At 38.4% G+C, this 20,674-nt stretch overlaps 1 protein-coding gene across 1 annotated transcript in view; it reads right to left on the bottom strand.

Annotated features, from left to right (window-relative positions):
• Positions 1-4,360: 4,360 nt before the first annotated feature.
• Positions 4,361-20,674, bottom strand: part of MRPL48 (mitochondrial ribosomal protein L48) — a 65,337-nt gene continuing 49,023 nt past the window's right edge. The window contains exons 5-8 of the mRNA XM_074216849.1: positions 16,674-16,843; positions 15,855-15,957; positions 13,265-13,354; positions 4,361-4,616 (exon numbers count right to left, since the gene is read on the bottom strand). Of these exons, the coding sequence (XP_074072950.1) occupies positions 4,542-4,616; positions 13,265-13,354; positions 15,855-15,957; positions 16,674-16,843 (438 nt within the window). The 3' untranslated portion in view covers positions 4,361-4,541. The remainder of the gene's footprint in view (positions 4,617-13,264; positions 13,355-15,854; positions 15,958-16,673; positions 16,844-20,674) is intronic.

The raw sequence follows: 20,674 nt of genomic DNA, 5'->3' as shown, positions 1-20,674 counted from the left end.
CATTCACTCCATGAATCTAATCTGCCACCAAATCTTGTTTCTTCCTCCACAAAAATCTCTTAATTACATTTTCTTCCCTCTATTCTCAGAGCCACAATCTTTCTTTTAGTTGGCATCCCTTCCCCAAGTCTCTCTCTCTCTCTCTCTCTCTCTCTCTCTCTCTCTCTCTCTCTCTCTCTCTCTCTCTCTCTCTCTCCTCCACTCAGCCCTAAATTGACTTTCCTAAAGCATAGATCTACCATATCACCCTTTCAAACTCTTTTCTAAACTCCAATGGTTCCTTATTACTTCAAAGATGAATGTAAAGTCTCTTTGGCATTGAAAGGTCTTTATAGGCTGCCCCTTTTCTAACTTCCCAATCTTATTGTACTTTACTTGATCTATGAACACTATAATTCAGCAACAGTGGTCTATACTATCTCTTGGACTCTTGGACTTGTTTCTGGACTGAAAGGCTCTTCCTAGTCACCTCTGTCTCCTTCAAGAGTTAAGTTCAAGCTTCTTGAGGAAGCCTTTCCTGGTCCCTTGAGTTGCCAAAGCTTTCCTGCTGAGATTATATTCCATTTTTTCTCCATATATCTTATGTATACATATTTAAATGTCACCCTCTTTAGATTGTGAATTCCTTAAGAGCAGGAGCAGTATTTTGGCCTTTTCTTATTATTCCTAGCACTTACCTACCAAAGTAATTGTGCATAGGAAAGGTTTAATAAAAGCTTTCTGACTAGAAAAGAATAAGGACCAGTCAAACAAGAAATCCAATGGGCCATGAAAACCTGGTCAAAAGAATTGGTGAACTGGTTCTCCTATTAGTTTCTCATCTTTACAAAATCTTTACAAATCCCTTTATAGTTATAATTGACATTAATGAAAAAAATACAAGAACAGAAAAACTTTTAGAAATATTTTTACAGCAGTTCTTAACTATAATGATCCAAAACTGATACATGCAGTGAATGAAAATAAGACTTGATTACAAAAAAACACTTGACTCAGTAAAGTAAAATACAATTTTAAAGGCTCTCCTCCATCATTAACTCTCTCCCCAAAGTGTTACGGTCAGACAGAATGTAACAGAGGGATAACTATTAAATGGACTTCTGTTTACTAATATAAAGTGAGGCATAAAACAAGATGAATGCTTTCTAAAGGTCCTTACCACTGTCACAAGGTCCAACTTGAATGACAATGGGGTTGAACTCTAATAGAAACATAGATCCCTGAAGGGCACATATTGACTTACTTTGAAAATGTAGTTTTATTTATACTTTATTATATTTTATTAGATATTTGCTAATTATATTTCAATCTGGTTTGGACTTCACAATCCTGAGTGAAGTACCTGAGGTATATAGTTCAATGGAACAGGGATTACCTATAGCTTGTAGCTTCTTATTAGTAGAAAATACTGTGCTGACTGCATGAAGCACCAGAACATTATAAGGCCTCCTTCATAAGATTCATGATGAATCAGAAAAGATCAATTTATGCACTGTTTTTCCATACGGGAATATTTAACTGAGCAAAAAAATGTTTATGGTCCAGAATATGACATGGAGTTGGATGATCAGATGAACAGCCCAAAAGCTCTATAGTACCCTTGACATGTAATAAATCTAAATGAAACCCTCTAGCATGTTGTAAGTTCTTTGAAAAAATGAGGACATCAGGATGGACTATGATTTGCATGTCAGAAAGCAATACCCATAGCCAAGATATCACAAATCTATTAAAGTACTGAGATTCCAATACTAATGTCAACAATAATAACCTAAAATCTCAGAAAATTTCCAGTGGTAATTTCAATTCTTTGTAGTTGCCTCATACTCAGTAAGAGAGAGAAGAAAAAAGCCTCTCTTTCTGAGGATTTTCTGTGAACTCTGTTCAGGCAGAGATAGTGGTAACTACTTTCTGGACCCTACAACTCTACTTTAAGAAAACAAATAAAATAAAAGGAAAAGGCACAAAATTGAGGAAAGGACACCTTTCAGGAATCAACTAGTCCAAAATTCTGCCCAATAATTGAAATACCCTTGTGAAAAATAGAACTCCCCTAAATGATGAGAGGTCCTCACTGAGTTTTGGTCTGTTGGAAATAAATGCATTAACCTTCCCAAGCTTTGCCCTAATCAAGAACAAAAGTTATTAGAGATTTTGGCCCTAAGAAAGAGAAAGACAGAATTAGGTTAATAAGCTCATTTAATGTTATTTCTCTAAGTCAAGAATTGAGCTAGCTTGCTTGGAGGGGTCCAGGCAGAGAATGGATCCCTCACCCATGGATGGCTCCCTGAGTTAAATATCATTGTTCTTGGGAAGGTGTGATCTGAAACTTGTCATCTCTAGCTTATTCATTCAAAGAAGGCTACAGCCCCCCAATGCAGGATAGGGAAGGAGTAAGATGTGGAAAAGGAGAGAGAACCCAGAAAGACACTGGGAAGAGACATTCTAGTAATAGTAACAGAGCTTTTTGATAACAATAGGTGAACCTTTTGCTTTGTTTTACTCTTATGGGAGTCTCTCTAAGCACTTCTAAAATTCTAATTGTTTTAATAACAGGAGGTACTCTGGTATCTTGATTGAACCTGGCCCATTTCTCTGTATTCCCTAACTGATCAGTTAGAGCCTTATGAAATCGGGGAATTTACTTCTAGTCATTTATTAGAGAAATGTTTAAAATTTATTTACTTTTGACACCATCCTGTCATTGGAAGTCGAGAAGAGTTTGGCTGTCTAGTTTTGGGATATACTATATACTGTATAACTATATGATTCATGATGTCCTTTATACCTGAGTGATCCTGGTCCTACTTACCTCATCACTGCTCTCTGAGCTACCCTTCCCCATCCCCTATGTCCTCCTTAAAAGCTTGTTCAATTCTCGTTGAGCTGCTTGACTTCCTTTGGGAAATGAGTCTGCTCTGGGGCAGCATGATCCCCCAAATAACCTCACTTCTCTGTCTTTTTTTTTTTTTAGTTTTTTTTTTGCAAGGCAAATGGGGTTAAGTGGCTTGCCCAAGGCCACATGGCTAGGTAATTATTAAGTGTATGAGACCGGATTTGAACGCAGGTACTCCTGACTCCAGGGCTGGTGCTTTATCCACTGCACCACCTAGCCGCCCCTCTGTTTATTTTTCACTATGTATTCCCTGCTTGCTCACCTTTCTTTGGAGGGCAGCCTGCTCTGGCAGAGCAGGAACTCCCATACTTTCCTACCCTCTTCTCCATGCTGTATCCATGTTGATCTCAGCTCAGGAACCCTCCTCATTTTAAGGAGAATCATCCCACAAAATTTAATGATTTACGTTTTTAAGAGGATCCTGACTTTTAGAAAACGATTTCAGAAGAAAACCTCAGCTAAACACTACTACTACTACTACTACTACTACTAAATTGTTTTGCTTCCCCCTTCTTTTGTGGAAGTTATCAAGATGGATTTTAGTTGAAGAAATCGGAGATATAACCTAGAAAAAAGACTGTGGAAACGGGTCTGGCTAATAATATGATACTATTTTCCATTATGAAAGACTCACGGGGGGAGAGGGATTAAATTTATTCTTCATCTGCCTGGGATGAAGTAAGAAATAAATAGGAACTGCACTGAGGCAAATCTGACTCAATATTAGGTAAAATATCCTCGTGTCAACGATGTCCAAAGGAGGAAGAAGATATTTTAGAAGGAAGTGTGTTCCTATCACTTGACATTCTCAAGTGGAGGCTAGATGACTATTCAGGAATATGGAGAAGAGGGGATCCTGCTTAGGGACAGGCCTGGAGCAGATATTCTGAGGTCCCATCCGGATTCAGAGAGCCAATGCCACAAAAAGTGAAATTCCATCAATGAAGCAGTGTTGGACAGGACTGATCCTCACATGCTGGCAAAATATTTTACAAAGTTTGATTTTTTTATTCTGAACATAACCACCCCAAAAAAGAAGATTTCCAACACATAGCAAAACATAAAAAGAGTTCTGCCCATGGAACAACATAGCTCTCCGCCTCATGTCTGCTTCTATCAAAAAGGGTATAATAATTTCACAGAAAAGATATTGTCTCAGGCAAAGTACGACCTAGAAAAGTCCTGGCTTTAAAGGACCAAGACCTCCCACAATATCCAGGGCAATCTCCAGGTGTCCTGAACCATATCTGACCACTGGACCGAGATGACCCTGGAGGAGAAAGTGAGGCTGGTGAATTTGCACAGGACTCCTTCCCTTAAATCCAAAAATTCACTTGCATGTCCTGGCATCATCTCCAGATATCATGGTCTTCTTCAAGAATGAAGGGCAAACATCATTGTCATCATGTAAGGAAGCCAATTACAGCACTTGTATAGGACAACATTAAACTGACAACAACTTCATTGGTCCAAAGTAAAAAGTTTTATTTACAAACAGTATACACAATTAGTGAGGGAAATTGGTGGTTGCTGGCTAAGGGAACAGAAGTTGAAGGTCTCTAAGAGTTCATATCTACTATTTCAATCTTGTAACTCAGCAGAGATTCATTTATTCAGCAGATACTTCAAACATGTCTACTACCTCTTAGTTCACTTTGGCTAATAATTCTTCCAGTTCCGGCCGAGCTTTGAATCTTCCTTTGTAAGCTTCCTCGGTGTGCTGGAGAAGAGGAGAAAGGGAAGAGAAATAATAGGCCTTATTCTCCTTGAAGCTCATAGTTCTATTATCATCACACAAGATAATAAAAAAAAATAATAGTAATAACAACAGCTCACAACTCCTCCAAAATAATAATGAATTACATAATAATTCAGTTTGCTAATAATGAAGGTAAGTACAGTAATAACACACATTTCCTCAATAATCATAATGACAGCTCTCATTTCTATAACAACTTGTAGTTTACAAAGAAATTTCCTCACAATAAATCCTCATGAAAGTGGTTCAGATATTAGCCTACTTTAGAGAAGAGGAAACAAACTGAGTCCAAGAGACAAAATAAATTGTTCAAGGTCACAGGGCTATAAAAAAGAAGCCAGGATCAGTAAAATGACTTCAGGGCAAGGATTCTTTCAATTATCCTATTAATTTCTTTCCTCAGAAATGTTCCATATGAATCACTTTTCTTATTAGCTGGACCTTCATTTGATACAAGATTTGATGAAGAGAAAATCTTTCTTTGCCCTGGGTAGTGAGCACCATACTTGGGATAGTTTTGTGCCATTCAAAGAACTGTGGAAATGGAAGGTCATTTAGGCTAACCCAGTTCATTCCAACCCATTCCAGTGGAAAGAATCCTCTCCTCTGCTCCACCCCCATAGTGGCTCATGCAGTTCCTTTCAGGGGGAGTTCACTGAGCCCATTCCATTGTGGAGCAGGTCTTCTTGATACTCAGCTGACCATAACTTCTCCCCACTTATCCGGGTTCTGCTCCTAATGCTCTTTCTATACTGCAATTATATCTGCCAATGTACCACTTCAAATTATTCCATGCCAGTTAATTTAGTATTTGGTAGCTGCTAGGAATTCAATAAAATATTTTCTTTCCTTATGAAGGGTAAATAAAGGCTCAGAATTACTCTCAAAGCAAGACCTGCTGTAAATATATATTCTCCCAGCATCAGACACATTAATTTCTACCACCAGTAATCATTTTCTCAGCTGAAACACCTCCACATTTCTTCTATGATGCAAACAAACCTGCCAGGCCCAGGCAAGAGAGCAAGACCTCCCATCCCCATACTGCTTAATGATTTGTATGCATACTAGCTATTATACAAGAGCTCTTTGTAAATCTTAGTGTACCATAAAGTCCTTTCCTCACAATAACCCTGTCAGGTAGGTACTGTGAACCATTTAGGCTCTTTTTATGAGAAAACTGTGACCCAAAGAGGAACTCAAATTGCTCAGTCATCCAACTAGCAAGCTCTAGAACCCAGACTTCATCTCAGGCTTCCTGACTCCAGATCAGCTCTCTTTCTACAGTTTCTCAAAGGAAATGAGGTCTGTAGAAGAGGAAAAGTTGTTCTAAGATGTAGTTGATAATGCAAAATTTAAACTAACTCTCTGACTGGGAGGTCAGAGGCCCTAGTGAGAATAGCTGCCCTCTTCTACTGGAGGCTGGAGTTGAGACTTCTCATCATGGTATGGAGATGACCCTAGACTCTCCTCTGTTTAAATATGAAATATACTTGGATTGCTGAGAGTCTATAATCTAAGGATATCTAAAAGAGGAAGGAGAGAGAGGAGTGAAAAGGAGCAACGTTTATTGTCTACTCAGTGATTAGCTCTCTGCTAAATGTTTTATACACAATTTTTGATTTAAAGAAGAACTAAATGTAAAGACAATCATGACTAGAGGGTTGGACATTATGGGCTGATATGGGGGATAGGGTGGGAGGGGGGAGGTTACAGCAACTCATGCAGCCAGCCACTAAGGAAAAAGGGGATGAAATCACAGCTCCATGAAAGAGAAGAACCTTCCCCCGGCACTTTTCGCAGGTATCAAGTAGCTGGTTGTGCTCCAAAAGTCACTAATTCAGGTCTCTAGGCCCCCTGGTGCTGCATCAATTAACAGCACATGGAGAACCAGGACAGTGCAGTTTGAACATAGGCCCTTCAAGCCACCAACAGACAGGCTGCTGAAAGACTGGGGAAAGGCCCCATGGTAGTCAGCCCAGTTCTTTATAACTATGTCCTGAAATAACTGAAGAGCCCTGAGTGCAGAGAACACACAGGCCTTCCCATCAACATTTGAAGGGTTACTCTGCACAGCACTAGGTGCTGGCTGGGGGCCAAGCAAGCATACTTTTTCAGAACCACCCAGCACAGCAGAGTGAGAAGATCACTGGGTTTGAAGGAAGAAAACCTGGGTTCAAATCCTATCAGTCTGATTTGGATGGTGAAAGGAAATCTGGAAGTTTTAGCCATGAATAACAATCCTCGTTATCCAATAACTTACTTTCAGAGACCTGATGATATTCTAAGGAAGTGACAGGTCCAAGAAGAAACCAGCAGTGAGCCACAGCATCTGGCTGGAAAGTGTTTCTACTCAATAATTTCATCCAGCATGGAGCTGGATCAAGGCTGAGAATCTGGGCTCAAAGGTCAGGGCTGTTCCCACAATCATGAGGTAATTAACTTAGCCTCTCTGGTCTGCATTTTCCTCATCTATAAAATGGACTAGATGACTGGTTGAAAGAAGTGCAGGTGTTTTAGCTAGAGGACTTAAGTGAAACAAGATAACTGTCTAGAAGGATGTGAAGGACTGAAGAGAAGAAGGATTAGGTCAATCTGCTTGGCTCCAGAAGGCAGAACCAGAAACAGTGGAATGAGCTGTAGAACAACACGGTCTGTATTACAGATAAGGAAACAATGTCCATATTAAATATATATACCAAATGTATACTGTCTAAATGTTTAAAGAAAAAACTAATCAATAATATGGATCTATGTTTAACACAGACATACACAGAGTCTGTATTAGATTGCTCTCTGTCAAGGAGAGGGTCAAGGGAAGGGAGGGAGGGAAAAAATGTAAAACTGAAAACCTTGCAAAAAAAAAGATTGTTAAAAACTATCATTGTATGTAGTTGGAAAAATAAATAAAATATCAAAAAAGAAAAAACTAATTGAACTAGGGGAGAAAATAGAGAATAAAACATTAATTGCTAGACTCCAATGTGCTCCTTTAAGATACAAACAATTCTAAAAGAAAGATAAATAAAAATAAAGAACTAAACAGAATTTTGAAATAATTAGAACTGATAGCCCATTGTTGATTACTGAATAGAAATCCTAAGAAATCTATGTATTTTTCATTATTACAAGGCACCTTCACAAATAAATACTAAGATTTAATAAAGAAATGAAGAAAAAAGCAATTTTTTTTGTTTTGGTTTGGTTTTTGGAGTCTAGAACTCCCTAACTTGCCTAGATGGGAAGTGTAGCAGTCACTAACAAATCCTGTCCCCAAACTGACTGGCATAGATATGTTAAACCCCCTCGAAGGTTAGTCAGCCTGGAGGCTCTCCACTGCCTGGGTCTCATAATATTGACCCTGCAGTTAGCCCCACTGCAGCTTACACCTCTGAACTCAAGGGATCCACTAGCCTCAGCATCCCCAATATCAGGGATTACAGGCACTCTAATAGAAACAGGACATAGGAATTACTGTGCCTCTGTGCCTGGCAGCAAAACAGACATACTACAGATACCCTTTAAAGACCAAAACTATTATAAATAAAGGAAATATGAAAATAAGATTTTAATGTAAATGGAGACTAAATAATGTAACACTAAGTGATGAGTGTATCAGAATGGCAGATTCTGGCTGAATATAAGGAAAACTTCCCAATTTAATAGAGCTTTTTAAAAAACTGGAATGTGATGGTCAAAGAATATAGAAGGCAGTTCTCAAAAGAAAATTACATGTAAATGTTCCAAATCATTAATAATGAGCAAATTAAAACAGTTCTGAAGTTCTATCATCAGGCTAGCAAAGATGATAAAAATGGAAAATGATGATTGTAAGGAGGGGGCTGTTGGAGAACAGGTTGACAAAGCAAGAAAGTTTTTCCCACCAAAATTCTTGCCACTGTCAAACACCAGAACAAACTATATTTTGATCATTGAAAATGACATTAAAAAGACATTACTGAGTCGTGGTCCAGATGAATTTACAAGTGAATTCTACCAAACATTTAAGAAACAATTCCAATTCTATGTAAAGTATTTTAAAAAATAGGAATTCCGCCAAATTCCTTTTATGACACCAACATGGTGCTGATACCTAAAACAGGTACAGTCAAAACAGACAAAGAAAATTATAGATTAATCTCCCTAATGAATATTGATGCAGAAATCTTAAATAAAATTTTAGCAAAGAGATTACAAGAAATTATTAATAAGATAATACATCACATGATTAGATAGGATTTATACCAGGTAGGCAGGGATGGTTCAATATTAGGAAAACTCTCAGCATAATTGAATATATCAATAACAAAACCAACAGAAATCATATGATTATTTCAATAAATGCTGAAAAATCCTTTGCCAAAATAAAACATCCACTCTTATTAAAAACACTAGCTCTGACACATGCTTGACAGGAGCATAAGGCAGTAAGTGACTTTGCTCTCAAAGTCCAAGCTTCTTGATCTATATAATAAGGAAAATAATCCAGGCTATGCAACTTTAATATATTATTTAAATATAAGGAGTCTAAGGATGTGATTTCTCTCTCATCACACTTAATTTGGATCAATGTACAACATGGAAACAAAATAAAAACTGACAGATTGCTTTCCGTGTGACGGGGAGGAAAGTACAATTGGAAGGAAAAGTTGTAAAATTCAAAACTAATCTTTAAAAATAAAAAACTAAAATAAAAGACAAAAAAATAAAAAAATAAAAGAAATGCTGACTAAATATATATATATATATATATATATATATATATATATATATATATATAGAGAGAGAGAGAGAGAGAGAGAGAGAGAGAGAGAGAGAGAGAGTCACTGGCATGAATATTACCAAACTTTCAGAGCTTAAACATGAGCTAAGAGCATAATCAAGAGGAAACATGATAAAATACTAGACTAAGACTCAAAAAACCTGAGTTCAACTGCCAGTTCCACCACTTATTGGATATATGAACTTGGGCAATAAAATCTAACCTCTGAGGCAATAAAATTGAATTTCTCTGTAAAATGGCATAATCATTCTACCTCTCTAGGAAGCGTCATGAGAACATTACATGCTACAGAAATGTGAGGTATCCTCTGCAAGAGAATTTCTCATCTGCTTCTGCTCAAAGACAATTCTAAAAAATTGAAAAATATTGTAGCAATGTCCAGTCTCAGAGTCTGAAAGATCTTAGGGGATGTGCACATAGTTTAAACAATGGCTGTAAAGGATTCCTCAAGAGCACGAGTAATCAGTGATACTCCAGAATCCACACCAGTATCTATGGAAGCAGCCCATTTCACATTTATTTGACTAGCTCTCACTGTTAGCGATTTTTTCCCTTATATCAAGCAAGTCTTCAGATAAAATAATATTTCTAAAGCACTTTAGGGTTTACAAAGGACTTTACTTACTAATAACCTCTCCTCTTTTTGAAGTTCACTCAATCCATAAGTACCTACTAAATCAAAATTCTGGTAGTTGTCATTCACTAACCTCCAGGACATTTCCTATTCCTTCCTCAATGAGGTTAGTACCTCAATCATAATCTTTCTCTTCTCTCCAACTCTTGCTCCAACTTCCATATACATACTGATATTTTCTTTCACATCCTAACCTTCCAATTCCCCGATTTATTCATTTCCCATGACCAACTTCTTTAATCTATTTCAGTCACACACAAAGATGATCTTGCCATCATCCACATATGAATTATGAAATTCCCTTATTTGATAAAAATCATTTGACTTTCCACCTTTCACTCTGCTTTGCAAAGCCAAACCCTGTTCTTCCTCCAGACTTTGAACCACTTAATTCTCTCCCAGGTCATATCCCCTATACTAGCTACACTCTCCTCTCTTCCCCATCTTGAGCCTTTGTGGTCTAGTTAAACTCTACAGTTCTTCTCTTGAATCCCCTAGCCCTTATCATATGCTGATCTTGCTTGGCTCATCCTTGGATTACTCCCAGCCTTCACTCCTATGCACCTGATACAGAATGAAGGTGGAAAAAATCATGAAACCATGCTGACTGAGTCTGCAACAAATTTATGTTTCATAATCTCAACTGGGCCCTCAATGCTGCAAGGTTACCCTTTTATACCTCTCCAAATAACTTACTTCCCACTCACCACAGGGACTCTTACAAACCTTTTCAACATCCCACAAACTACCTATGGCTTCCTGCTACCCCATAATCTCATCTGAAAACCTTGCCTCACATTTTATTTTTAATTTGGGGCTTTTTTTTTTTGGCAAGGCAATGGAGTTAAGTGACTTGCCCAAGGTCACATACCTGGGTAATTATTAAGTTCCAGATCAAATTTGAACTCCTTACTCCAGGGCTGGTGCTCTATCCACTGTGTCACCTACCTGCCCTGTCTCATATTTTGTTGAAAAAATTAAGGAAATTTGCTAAGAGTTCCCTCTTTTCCCCTTTTCCTTATCTCATATACCCAGATACCTACTGCCACTATCATCCCAGTCTCAGGTGTAGTAGTCATTCTCTTTGTCTTGGCAAAACTCTCTTCAAGCACAAGTGTTCCTATTTTTGCCTGTCCTCTCCAAAGGACTACCACCCAATAATGCCTATCATGTTACTAATTTTCAGTCTCTCTCCTTTCTACTAACTGCTACTCTATTGCCTACAAACAATACCTACGTCTCCCCATGTTCAAAATAAAATCCTCCTTTGATCCATCCATTCCTCCTAAATATCATTCCATACTTCTTCTGCCTTTTATGGCTAAATATCTTGGGAAGGCCACTATCAATTATCCTGCTCTTCTCCATAATTCTCTCTAGATTTTCAAGAAGTATTCTATTCTGGTTCTCTGAACTGAATACTTCTTAGCATACTTCACTGAGTCATTTAGATCACACTTGCTAAATTTGTGCCCTTCAAGGTCAAGGTCTTCTTCTCTTCTCCCTCTATACTATCTCAACTCCCAAATACTAAATTGCTATCTCTATGCTGTTGATGCTCAAATATACTTATCAAAGCCAAATTTTTCTGCTGACCTCCAGTCTTATATCTACAATTACCTTTTGGACATCTCAAACTGGATATAACCCAAAGGTATCCTGAACACAATATGTCCAAAACTGAACTCCTTCTTCTCCCCAAATCCTCCCCTCACCCAAACTTTTTAGTGTGGAGACATTACCATCCTCCCAGTCTCCAGACTTGCAACCAAGGTTCATCTTCAACTCCTCCCTCAGTGTCACCCCTATATCTAATTAGTGGCAAAATCATTTGTACCTTCACATCATTTTTCATCTATGCCCCCTTCTTTCCTCTGACACAGATACAAGACTTTATCACCTCACACTAGGACTATTGCAATAGCCTGCTAGTGGGTCTATTTGCATAAGCCTTTCACCATTCCAAATAATCATCTACTCAGCTGTCAAAACAATTTTCTTAAAGAGTAGGGCTGACAATGAGAGTTGCCACTCTCACTCTCACCTACTATCCAGCCAATTTCATTGACTACCTACCAACTCCAATATTAAATATAATATAAAATCCTCTGTTTGGCATTCAAAGCCCCCTTCCTCCTTTCCATTCTTCTCATGCTTTACTCACCCTCATGTACCCCTCCATCCTGGCTTCCGTGAGGTTCCTCAGTTTACTCCCCCGCCTGACTGGCATTTTCACTGGTGTCCCCCACACCTAGAATGCCCTCTCTCCTCATCCCCACTTCTTGGCTTCCCTCAAGAGCAAGCTAAAATTCCATCTTCCATAAGAAGTCTTTCCCAGACTCCTGTAAGCACAGGCTGTCTTTTGTCTTCCTCTGCATGACTAGCGCTCAGCACAGAGTCTGGCAGACAGGAAGTGTCTAATATGTATATATATAAAATATATATATATTATATATATAATATATATATATTATATATATATACCCACTGATTCTCTGGGCTTCAAATCCCAACTAAAATTTCAGCTTCTCCAGGAGCCCTTCCTGACCCCTCTTAATTCTACTGTCTTCCCTCTATTAATAGTCTCCTCTTTATCCTGCCCTGCTTTGAACTATGAGTGCCCTTCAAGGTCAAGGTCACAGTAGGCACTTAATACATGGTTGTAAAGGGAAGAACTAAGAGTTTGGGAGAAATCCCATTTCAGCTCAATCTGAGGAAGAACATTCTAGTAATGAACTTTCTTCCACTAGTGAGAGGATGACTTCAGAAGGTAAGGAGCTCACTGAGGCTGGCAATGGTCTGGACAAGGCTGGCTGGGAAATGCTGGGCAGCAGACTTCTCCAGCAGAGAAGTGAGAGGAGTAGCTACCCTAGGGCACTTCACCACCCTGGGGGGGGTCTATGATTTAAGGAAAGTGTGGGGTATCTGGGGAACAGAAGTATCCCAACATGGGTGTGACAGAGGAGAAAGGTTCAAAACCATACTGCTGCCTTGCCTGTGCAAAAGGCTCTCTGGTCAAAGACCGTTCTCTTCTCATCACTGATCAGGCAGCATTTCCAATGGCATTATCTTGGGTCAGAGCATCCAGAGGCTAAGAACTGGGTCTGAGTTTGAGTTTTACTTTGAGAGCACCGGGGACCTTGGCTCACACAAATCTATTTTCATCAAGTCCCTCTACAAACCCACACATACCTCCCTTACTGAGAGATTGACTCCTTCTGGTAGATTGCTTTGAAGAATTTCCAAGAAAATTGCTGCAAACGTGGAACTCAAATTGCTGATCTGCAAACAGAAAGAAAAACTAGTTGATTTAAAGCCAGAATGTGAATGTGCTCAAGGAAAAGGGAGTTCCAGCCTGTTCATGGCATATTTCCTTCCTACTTATTCTCTTATACTTACTCTTCTTTTCTGCCTGCTCCCCCTTTAGAAGTTCATTATTGAGAACTGTTCCTTTCCTCTTATTCTGCCATTTTGACTGCCTCTGAGCCAGGTTACTGACACTTAGGGGGTCACAAATAACCTTAATTTTCCTCAAACCCAATTCTTTTAGTTTTTTTTTTAATTTTTCTTTAACTCTTTGTAAAATATGACCTGGTTGACCACTTTCACTTCAAGTCAAATCAACTAACATTTATTAAGCACCTATGATTGTGTTACTTGCTCGCGATACAAGAAAGGCAAAAACAGTTCCTGCCAATGTGAAAAAGGTTTTTTCAAATAAGATTCTTTCAAAAGGTAGAACTGAGGGGAGATTTAAATGAAATCAGCGAATTCAGGAGGTTGAGAAAACGAGGGAGGACATTCCAGGCATATGAGACAGCCAGAAAAAATGGATAAATTCTGGGGTATCTTATGGGAGGAACAGCAAAGAGGCTGGTTTCAATGGATCATAGAGTACATGGAAAAGAGTAAAGTATAATAAGAGAAGAAAGGTAGAAAGGAATGACATAATCAGACCTGCTTTTAGGAAGATCATGTTATCAGCTGAGTGGAAGATGGGCTGGAGTGAGTAGACACTTGGGGCAGGGAGACCAACCAGCAGGCCACTGCAATAGTCTAGGCATAAGATGAAGGTCTGCACCAGGTGGTTCCAGGACAGAAGGAGATAAACAAAAGAATTTGTGAAGATTGAAATGGCAGATCTTTGTCACTGACTGTATATGGAGGTGAGAATGAAGAGTTGAGGATAACACCCTAGGTTGTGAATGTGGGTGACTGGGAAGAATATAGCATCCTCAATAGTAATAGTAAGGTTTGGAAGACAGAAGGGTTTGGGGGATAAGGATAATGACTTCAAGTTTTACAAACATGTTGAATTCAAGATGTTTATGGGCATGGGTGGCTAGGTGGCACAGTAGATAAAGCACTGGCCCTGGAGTCAGGAGTACCTAGGTTCAAATCTGGTTTCAGACACTTAATAATTACCCAGCCGTGTGGCCTTGGGCAAGCCACTTAACCCCATTTGCCTTGGAAAAGCCTAAAATAAAATGTTTATGGGCCATACAGTTTGAAATAACTAATAAGTGGGTAGAGATATAAGATGAGAGATAGGTAGAGAGGTTACAGCTCAATAAATAAATTAGAGAATCATGTGCACAAAGATAATAATTTAATTCATGGAAGCTGATGCAATTACCAAGAGAAAAGATAGAGAGGGAAAAGAGAAGAGGGCCAGGCCAGAGCCTTGGACGACATTCATGTTTAGTATCAGGATGATTAGTAAACAGTAGAAATCTAGTTTGATTGAAATGTAAGGAATCTGAGGGGAATATGAATTAAGTCTAGAAAAGTAGTTCAGACCCAGATTGTGGATGATTTCAAATGCCAGGCTGAGTAGCTTGTATTTTTCAATGTGTGCCAAAAGATAGGAATAGTCAATATTTTAGGGATTGTGGGAAGTCAAGGCAACTAATGCATTGCTGGAGGAGCTGTGAATTGGCACAACCATTCTGGAAAGTAAGATGGAATGACACAAATGAAGTGCCTAAAATGTCCTTTCTATTTGCCCCAGCAATTATACTGCCTGGTGTACATACGCCAAGGAGGGCACTGTCAAAATGAAAGGCTCCATATTCACAAAATACTGACAGCAGTGTTTTTGGTAGCAGAAAACTGGAACCAAAGAGGATGCTGACTGATTGGGGAAATGTAAATAAACTGTAGTACTTGAATGTAATGGAACATTATTGTTCTGTAAAATATGACTGACAGGATAAACTCAGAAAAGCACATTAAAAACTTATGTGAAATGATGCAAAGTGAAGTAAGTAGAACTAGGGAAATATACGTATGTATAAGCTATAACAGTGACAAGAATACAACCACATAGAAAAATAAAACTATTTGGAAATAATAAAGATAAAGTTTAGCTGCAAAGAAAATCTATGAGAAGATATCTTCCCCTCATATTCTGTGGAGGTAGGGGAAGGGAGGTCTTGAGTATAAACATTGCCTATCACACATTGTTTCAATATGTTGATCAGTTTTGAAGTTTTTTCTCTTATTCCTCATCAGAAAATAATTGTTATAAAGGATGGATCTCAGGAAGGAGGTGAGAAGAGAAATCTAGGTAGGTAATATAAAAACAAAGATAGCAATAAAAATGTTTTCAGTTGCTTTTTTAAAAAAGAAGGTGGGATAGGTTCGGAAAGCCAGAAGCATCTGCAATGTCTCATTACTGGAGACTGGAATTAAAATCCTCAAAAGAATCAGATGGTTTTTATCTTCTCTAAGCATCTGGTCTGAATAGAGTCCCAGAAATGGCATGATGCCAGAAGCTTACCTGGACCACTCGTTCATGGGTGGTAAGGACTGAATCTAGGACCATCTTGCTGCTTTGCTCCTGCATCTGCAATACTTCCATGGTCTTGGTGGGCAGAGCATAGCTGCAGAAACAGTTTCAGTCATCAAGAGAATTATGTAGCCATATAATAATTGCATACATTTCTTTAATTAACCCTGGTTTACATACTGGAATAATGTAATGATAATACTAATAACTCCCATTCCCATAGTTCTTTGTAGTTTTGAAAGGCCATTCCTAACAACATAACAGCATTATGATTCTCATTTTACAGGAAAAAAAAGGCCCAGAGAGGTTGCTAGTAAATCAGAGTTTGGAAGGGACTTCAGAAGTCTCTTGCTAGTGTAGTCAAGGCAATTGAAAACCTCTCTAAGTTTCCCTAACCATGATAAAAAAAATAATAACACTTAAGCTATTAACTAAATATACAGGAAGGATCAAATGTGACGATTTATGTAAAAGCACTTTGCAAAATCAACTCAACAGGATCATCACTATGATCATCATCATCATCATCATCATCATCATCATCAGAGGTTTGTGGGAACAAATTCAAAGGCTTAAAGCCAGGAAAGTCTTGGATATGAGATGAAGTGAAAGAAAATCATCGGATCAAATATCAACTGACCTAATCAAAACTAAATATAATGCTAACATTTGTGAATCTTTTGTCACCAAGGGATAACTTGGATAACTGCCTAGGTAGCTCCTATGAAGGAAAATCTGTGGTTTTATATCCATTCCCAGTACAAACTATGGGCTGACCTGGCACAACAGGGCATCTCACACAGCACCTACCTTTCTTCTACTTTAATGGCGTAGTTGTTGCAAAGCTTGTGAACATACTTGGCATAGTTCTCCACCAGGGTCATATCATAAGCTGTCAGGTGAACATTCAACACTCCATAACTGTAATCTGTCCCAGGGGAAATTGGCTTTATCTCAGTCTTCCCTATTTTCTTCTTGGGCTTAATCAAATGAAAAGTGAAAAGGAAAATACCTCGGCATCAGATAAAAAAAAGTCTACTTGTGTCATTTTGGTATCAAAAGGAGAAATTCCACATTCTGAAGGCAAGACCCTGAATTAGGTGATGAGAATACAAAGATAGATATGATACAAACCCTGAAGGACTAATATTCAAATCACTGATACAGAGGAAAATGAGATAAGTACAAAGTAGTTCAAGCAAGGGCTATATGAGTATATATTGAATATAACTAATCTATGTCTATTTATCCAGGTATAGAAATAGATATCAATACCTATCTATCTATGGGATTTCAGGTGAGCAATGGAGGTATCAGAAAAGCTTCATGGAGGAAGGAACACAAGAAATGGGCCTTGAAGAAAGAAAGCTCTTCAACAGATTCCTTGGAAGGAGAGGAGATGATTCCACCTCAGACATGGGGGAAAATGTGAGCAAAGGCACAAAGACAACAAAGGAGGAAAAGGAAACATAAAAATAAAGGACAACTGGTTTGTTTTAAAAGGGCTGTATGTGAAGATGAATAATAAGTTCTTCAAGTCTTGAGTATGCCTCAGTATGTCTCACTGAATCTCAGAAAAATAAATTAGAATTAAAACAAAATACTACGAAAGATTGGAGGAAAAGATCCCATTTTTACATACCAATACACACACACACACACACACACACACACACACACACACACACACACACACACAGCAGCACTTTTTGTGGGAACAAAGAAATGAAAATATTGTGGGTACCAATCAAGTAGGGAATGGATGAAAAACTGTCATTAATGAATATACTGCAATCTTACTGTCCTATAAGAAATAATGACAAGAATAATTCAGAGAAACTTGAGGAGACATATGAATGGATACAGAACAAAGCACAAAATCAGAATAGTTTATAGAATGACTGCATTAAGTTAAAGGAAAATGATACTGAAAGGCTTTAGAAATTTGATCCATGAAGTCACCAATCATGAGTTTGGAAGACAGAGAAGCAAACCTCCTGTCTCTTGGTGTGGTGCATTATAAAGATACAGAGTGAGGTAGAGGTTTTCAGAAAGTCAATGTATACATTTATTTTGCTGAACTATACATATTTGAGGTGGGAGCGGAGTCATTGGGAAGTGACAGTGAAGTAGAAAAAATAATTTAAAAAAAATTACATTTTCCTCTGATTCTTCATCATAACATGGAAGTGACTCTGGACTCTCAAAGGCTTTATCAGCAGAGAGTACAAGCTCTGGAAGGTCAGCCAGTCAGTCATTAGGCATTTATTCTATGATCCAGGCTCTGTGGTGAGTACTGAAGATACTGAAGATACAAAGAAAGACATAAGATAGCCCCTGTGAATTCTCAAGAATGCAAAATCTAATAGGAGAGATAACATGCAAACAATTATGTGCCCCAAAAAAAGAAGACTCTAGAATTAAGGAGAATCAGGAAAGATTTCTTGCAGAAGGTGGGATTTTAGCTGAGGCTAGAAAGGAAGTCAGGGAGTCTGGAAGGAGATGATAAAGGAGAACATTCTAGTCATGGGGAAAGCCAGTGAAAATGTTGAGAACTGAGACAGATTGTCCAGTAGGAGGAAGAGCAAGGAGGACAATATCATATATCAAAATATATTTGGGGGTAGAAGAGGATGGCCTAAGGTTTAGGAAGACTTAAGATAGGAAAGGGTTATGAAGGGCTTTAAAAGCCAAACTGAGGATTTTAGATGCCATCTCCCCTATATATATTCTTTCAACTCCACAAAACAAGATACCCCTCCCAGGTTAAGATGATCACTTCTAATCTCATCTTTTCTGCAGACTGAAACCTTGACTAATGCTAACACCCCCCAAGCCAAAATCCTGCCAAAATCTTCCTTTAGAGAGGTTGAAACTGGACTTTTGGGTTCACTCCATTCTCCATCTGTTCCCTACACTGTTATGTTTTGTTTTTCCACCTCCTTGGAACAAGATGCCTCTCTCCTAGGTAACTTCTGGTATCTACCCACCACTGCAAAACAGAACATCATCTTCCAGGGGAAAAGATGGACTTTCAATGAAACAGGAGAATTTCAAATGTTCCTCTTCAATGACCAGAGCTGAACCGAAAGTTTGATCTTCAAGCAGAGGACCCGGGTAAAGCATAAAAGAAGGTGGGTGAGGGGTGGCTAGGTGGCGCAGTAGATAGAGCACCAGCCCTGTAGTTGGGAGTAACTGAGTTCAAATCTGGCCTCAGACACTTAATAATTACCTATCTGTGTGGCCTTGCGCAACCCACATAACCCCATTTGCCTTGCAAAAACCTGAAAAAAAAAAAAACCCAGCCTTTATATATCATCCTGTCACTTAAAGAGTTCAAGACAAGGGAAACATCAAGAGAGATGAAACATAAATTGGGAAACAAGAAAGGCAGAAAGAGGGTGGGTGAGAAGGGTTAATTATGAGGGATTTAATGATGTTAAACTGCATATATTGCTGCATGGGAAGATGATACTGATAATACTTAAAAGAATCTTCTCATTTAATAGAGCACTTAGAAGAAGTATATAAAGACAAGGCACAGGAGGGAGCTGAATTTGAAGGTACAATATATTGTGAAAATGGAATCAATGGGTGAAAAAGAAGTGTACTAAGACAAAAGGAAAGGAAGAATAGACTAAGATATTGATGTAAAAGAGCCAAGAAATAGTTTTTGCAATGGTATGGAAGGGGGGGAAGGTGAGGGAGAATGAAGGAACCTTCATTATCATCAGAAATGGCTTGGAAGGGGCAGCTAGGTGGTGCAGTAGATCGAGCACCAGCCCTAGAGTCAGGAGTACCTGAGTTCAGATATGTAATATTTATCTAGCTCTGTGGCCTTGGGCAAGTCACTAACTCCATTTGCCTTGCAAAATCCTTAAAAAAAAAAGAAAGAAAGAAATGGCTCCTGGAGGAAACAATACATATACTCAATAATAGAAATCTAGAAGAAAAAGGAGAGAAAGGGGATGGGGGAGGGGAGGGGATCATGAGAGAGGATAGTCAAATATAACACTTTTTTTTTTCCCTTTTTGCAAAGTGGTGGGATTGGGTGTCCTGTCCAGGACACATGGGACTGGGTGATTGCTGGGTCTCTGGGGAGGATGTGGGCTTGGGGGCTTCCTGGCCAAAGGGTCAGTGCTCTCTCTGCTGTATCACTCAGCTGCCCCACAGCACATTTTTGAAGAGGGACAGAGTCAAAGGAGAGAGAAAAATAATAAATGTTAATGAGGAATGGATGGAGGGAATTACAATCAGCAACAGCAACTGTGGGAAAATATCGAAGTAACTTCTCTGATGAATTTATGATAAAGAATGTGATCCACTCCAGAGACAGAGCTGATGGTATCCGAACACAAACTGAAGCACATTTCTTTTACTCTTTCTTTCACTTTTTTTTCTCATGAGGATTTAATTTTGTGGGGGAGAGGGGATTATGTTACAATAAGAGTATTTTAGTAATTGCAAATAAATAAAAATGTAAATTAAAAAAAATCCTATGTTGTTTTTTTTCATGCATTTAAAAACATTACTCTGAGAAGGTGTTCACAGGCTTCACTAACATTCTCTAATTTCCCTTCGACCATAAGTGTTCAATGACAGGCTAGGGTCTTTGCTGAGGAAAGAACTGAACTAGGTGCCCTAAAAACTCCCTTTCAGTTCTTAATCCTATAATACTAAAACCCACAGTAGTGACATAATGGACCTTTCAAATGACTTATGACTTTAATTTTAAATAAAAATAAAGTCAATTAAAATTAATCCATAAATATATTTTTTAAAAATGACCACACACACACACACACACACAC

Source organism: Macrotis lagotis, chromosome 1, assembly GCF_037893015.1.
Source record: "Macrotis lagotis isolate mMagLag1 chromosome 1, bilby.v1.9.chrom.fasta, whole genome shotgun sequence".
In the NCBI taxonomy this organism is placed as follows: domain Eukaryota; kingdom Metazoa; phylum Chordata; class Mammalia; order Peramelemorphia; family Peramelidae; genus Macrotis; species Macrotis lagotis.
This window is presented reverse-complemented; position numbering and strand designations above follow the sequence as displayed.